Below are 5,266 nucleotides of genomic sequence, written 5' to 3'. Positions count from 1 at the left end.
GTTATGTTTACCACAGGCTTTATTTTACTCATAAATTGAAAAAACTCATTTCTAAAACCCTGTAGGTTCCAAATCTCGAAGGAACCAGCAACAAATTACACTTCCGGATTCTGAAATCATAGTTCCCCCACTCTATATGTCTTAGGTTTGTGCCCAGCTGTCCTGTAAAATATCTGATTAACCAAGCAAGCAAAGATCGATAACAGGGACCCTGAAGCATATGGAATACATTTTACCATTTTTATCCAAAGTCCCACACACATCTGTCTGCAGCAAGGATAGTAAATTCTGTGATTTACAAACCGAATCCACACATGCATCTAGCTCCCCAGGGTGACAGTTGAGCAACAATGAAAGCTGGAATTAAAGAATAGAAAGTTTAAAATAATCAGAATCACAATGCTTCATGAATTATAAAGAAGTAACTGACTTGAATCATTTAGATATGGTAAAGGTATTTGATAAGCATGTATCATTAGACCTGTTTGAAGTTTGGTACAGGCAGTTCAACGAGGTTAGACCTCTCTTTTTTCGGTTGTTCCTGAACGTCTGCTTTGTCAAAGTCAGGACCGTACTCAACTGGAAACACCTCCTGAAATATAAAAACTCTGTTTCATCTTAAGTTTTCATACAAACCCATTTAAAAACAGCCATTAATTTTTTGCAACTTCACAGCAGTTCTCAAACCAAATGTAGCATTTCTTGTCCAGGCTGGACATCCAAAAACATCAAATATCTTGGTTCTCAAGTCTCTGACATGAAGACTGCAGACTTCACTTTTAAGTGCAAGAGAACTCTGGGAACGAACATTCACCCATAGAAAAAACAGTTACATGTGTCATATTCTAGCAATGCCAAGGTCTCAATAAAATGTAATTCTTCTTTTTTTTTTCTTTGCAGGTATACAAAAAAAGTAAAGGTATACATACAGCTCCTGAAAAAAAGACTTGGTTTTGAATAATACAACAAAACTTTATGGATTTAATCTCAATTTATTCAGTAATGCTGAGTGACCTTGGATTACCAAATTTTACTGTGCACACATTAGCTAACAGTGTGTTTATTTTATTATTATTATTGTGGAAATAAGAGTGTTGAACTTTTCCTGATGCAATGTGCATTTACACTGTTCCAGCATGAATCTGCATTTCATGTTTACCTCCTGGTGTGATTTAACTATTAGCTTGAGATTCATTATGCTTTTCTACATCAAGTTTCGTTTGTTGAGTCACGTCAGTACCCTCTACAAATCCCTGTTCTGACAGCACACATACATCACATACACGTTTACATATTTGTCTTTTCATCTGGAAGATTTCGTACTTATTCTACAATTGATCTGCAATACATCTCACATTTTTTTTAACGGTTCTTAAAGTCACTGACCTGAAAGAAGTATCCTCTTTTCATGGAGTCTTCTAGCAAGCTCAGGACAAGTTGAAGTACGCTGTCTTGTAAACTCTCCATGTCTGTGTCACTCACCTGTGGACAGGCAAATTACATAAACAACATTAATGTCAATATAAAGTTTAATGGTAGCAAATGGGATGTGCACCAATTTGTGCAAAACAAATTTTTTTATGCATCTAAATGCGCATATACTCAATTCACTAAAACAAGAAGTCAACTCAAGACAACTTTGTCACATAAGCATTTGCTAGAAAATGCTGTAGGAAAAGCTTAAGTACATAGTCCAAACATTACAGATGTACATATACAAACAATAACGTTTAACGGAGTAAAAATATGTAATAAACTATACAAATTACACAACAGGGTTGTATAGAACTAGTAGTAATGCATGTGTAAGAACAGTACACGTAGTATAGATAATGCACAGTGTTGTGATATGTATTGTCATATGCGGTATAGCAGTGCGCATTGGCTACATTGTGTGCATCAATTACAGTTCAGCAGTCTAACAGCCTCAGGGAAAAAGTGGTCCTGCAGCCACCTGGTGGAGGACCTGACGCTGCTGTTTTATTACACGTGTTTCTTCCTTGTGTTGACAATAAATCACGCTCCCTAAGGTCGCAAAACTCTGGACTTTTGTTAGTACCTAGGATAGCAAAGTCCACTAAAGGAGGTAGAGCTTTTTTGCATTTGGCTCCCAAACTCTGGAATAGCCTTCCTGATAACGTTCGGGGTTCATACACACTCTCTCTGTTTAAATCTAGATTAAAGACACATCTCTTTGGCCAAGCATTCAAATAATGCATCTCATAATCTTGTACTGCAGCTATATCAAATGCACATTATTATTCTTTAGTTTGGGTTAAACAAATCAATTTTGCTTGGTTGGAACAGCAGCTATGCTAATTATGTCTCTATTTGTTTCTCTGTTTTTGCCTAGGATTTACACAAGCTTCAGTCTGGATCCAGAACACCTGAGAAGAGATGATGCCGACCCCTCAGAGGACCTCAGATGATGCAACCCTGAAACAACTTACAGAACTATGACATTTTGCTATAAATCTGATTGCATCATATAATAATTGCTATTAATAGTGTTCATCGTCTGTTTGATTACATCTTTAATTGATTTTTCCGTACATTTCTGCCATATGTACATGAACTGACAGTCACCACTGATAAGCTACCACTAAATATTGTAGAAACTTAATTTGCTGTAAAGTTGCTTTGCAACGATTTGTATCGTGAAAAGCGCTATACAAATAAACATGAATTGAATTGAACACACACACCAGTAGTGAACACACACCCGGAGCAGTGGGCAGCCATATTGATGCTGAGCCTGTGGAGCAGTTGGGGGTTCGGTGCCTTGCTCAAGGGTCTCACCTCAGTCATGGTATTGAGGGTGGAAGAGAGCGCTGTATATTCACTCCCCCCAATTCCTGCCAGACCTGAGACTCGAACCCACAAACTTTAGGTTATAAATCCGACTCTCTAACCATTAGGTCACAACTGTTCAACAGAGACACAGGGATGAACAACAGACCTTTTCACATTTCTGGTTTTAAAGAAGCAGGGTAAACTTCTATAATAATTTTTGCATTACCAATGGCTCCAACGGTGAAAGAAAACAAATCCATGATTGCCGGTCCATGACTTTTCAACAAATTAAGCAAAATGTAGAAAGATGGATTATGGCAGTTAGAAAATGTCAAATATGCCATCTGATAAGAGCATGATATACAGTAGTCAACATTTGAAGTGGATCAAAAAAGTTAATCAAAGTTTTGATTTACTGCTATAACATACATTTAAGACATTTTAATGCCAATTTTATTTAATGTCTTATTTTTACATTAGGACATTTTTAAGGGTCCACAGACACCCTGATGTCATTTAGTGAAGGTGTCATATACCCAAGTATGCCGCCCCACCATTTATTCCATCCAAGTGCACACACACAGCCGTGAGTAGTGAACACACACACACACACACACACACACATTGAGTGTGCCTTACTAAAGCCTTATTAAAGGGTCTCACCTCAGTCGTGGTATCGAGGGTGGAAGTGGAATTCACTGGACTTCAGTGGAATTCACTCCCCCCACCTACAATCCCTGCAGTACAGAGGACTCAAACCCGCAACCTTTGGGTTACAAGCAAGTGGCAACCTCCCCCTCGCTCTCATGAAGCCAACAAGGAAGTGACTTAAACTGTAATTCATCAACTGGCTACAAAAGGGAGTCAATCCCATAGACTCCCCATGTTAAAATGCCCAACTTTACAGCAGAAAAAAACATGTTTGCAGCCTGGTTCAAAAAATTATTTTGGTCTATATAGCTACTTTTGCCCTTCATGACAACTGTGAGGGGGATGAATTTTTTTATAACTCATCCTTTTAAATTATATTAAGCCTTAAAGTTCTGCATAATTAAGGGTGTGGCCACTTGAGTGACAGGTGGATTGCCGCTGCTGTCACCACCGTTGAGCTAGGTGGGCGTGGCTTCAGCAACCTACTCCCGCCTCTTTGCCCATTTTCGATTATCCTGGAGTGACGCGCAGTGACTCACTGCCAAGATGGCAACAGCCGCCTCCGCCCACTTTTGAGCTTCAAAAATACTCTACGGGTGACATCACGCACAATACGTCCATGTTTTTATACAGTATATGGTTACAAGTCCGACTCTTTAACCATTAGGCTACGGCTGCCTTTCTGATGTTCTTCGTAATAGACATACATACTCAGACTATTCTGATATTAATCAGAATCTTCTTGTGAAAGTAAAAGAGCAAATATACATTTTGAGTGCTTCAGCTGGGTTGTATTAAAATACAAAATTTGTATTTAAAGGTGCAGTAGGAGATCTTGGAAAATGCTATCTTTAGCCTGATAGCGCTGCACGATATTGTAAAAAAACACTCACATTGCGATATTTTTTTTTCTTTCTGCGATATATATTGCGATATGAAAAAAAAATCAGATGACTTCCAATAGCTCTATTTGGGGAAAAAAAATCAGTGATTGGGGTGATTTTGTAGGCGAGTAAATCAGCATAGGAAATAAACAAATTACAAGCATAGATAACAGAACAAAGAAACAAATGAAATAAGCAGTGCTTTATATTTTTCAGGTAAGTCTAACAGTATTCAGGCACAGAAATTGAATAATCAAATGTAAAACAACACTGCATAATTTTCACTATAAATTAAATCTAATAAATCTGTGTTAAAGCTACAAAGGTGATTTTACTTTGTGTTTTGTTGTTTAATTAACGTTCATGACAGAGAAAGCAACAGGAACATTAAACTAGGGATGCAGCGATTAACCGGTTTCGCGATGAACCGCGCTTTAAAACGTCACGGTTAATTAATCGTAAAGGTTCCGTTAAACCGAGTGTTTCTGTTACACGGAACGGAACTGTTGCAGCTTGCGCAAAACGAAAAAAGTTACACTAGCGGTGCACCAGCTTAAAATGACGTGCTTATCAGAGGCACGGAGGCTACTACATGCATTAGATGAACTGTGACAGAGGGACCAAACAGCGAAGCTTTATTTCCACCAGAGAAATGCCTGTTGATAGTGTGGGACCATTTTGGGTACACCAAGAATGACCAGGGTGTCATTTAAATATTGCTGTAAAAAAAACTGCTGCTAAAGAGCGAATACATAAGGGATAATGCACGGCTTGCTGTACATTCAACGATTTTAATGCACGACGTGAAGGCAAGAACCACCTGCTACAGCTCGTTAGCTCCGCATTCTGCCCGCTTCAGATCAAAAAGAGATGAAATAGTGCGGTAAGATCACATTTATTTGAATTAATTAATTATAACATTTAGCTACTTGAATTAA

General features: G+C 38.2%; 1 protein-coding gene across 1 annotated transcript in view; it reads right to left on the bottom strand.

The window, feature by feature from the left end:
* LOC107562134 (zinc finger protein ZFMSA12A) overlaps positions 1-5,266 on the bottom strand; it is an 18,435-nt gene that overhangs the window by 5,304 nt on the left and 7,865 nt on the right. Inside the window, exons 4-6 of the mRNA XM_016246711.1 lie at positions 1,387-1,482; positions 482-592; positions 237-357 (exon numbers count right to left, since the gene is read on the bottom strand). Of these exons, the coding sequence (XP_016102197.1) occupies positions 237-357; positions 482-592; positions 1,387-1,482 (328 nt within the window). The remainder of the gene's footprint in view (positions 1-236; positions 358-481; positions 593-1,386; positions 1,483-5,266) is intronic.

The sequence above is a fragment of the Sinocyclocheilus grahami genome, unplaced genomic scaffold, assembly GCF_001515645.1.
Source record: "Sinocyclocheilus grahami isolate Dianchi unplaced genomic scaffold, SAMN03320097.WGS_v1.1 scaffold809.1, whole genome shotgun sequence".
NCBI classification, from domain to species: domain Eukaryota; kingdom Metazoa; phylum Chordata; class Actinopteri; order Cypriniformes; family Cyprinidae; genus Sinocyclocheilus; species Sinocyclocheilus grahami.
This window is presented reverse-complemented; position numbering and strand designations above follow the sequence as displayed.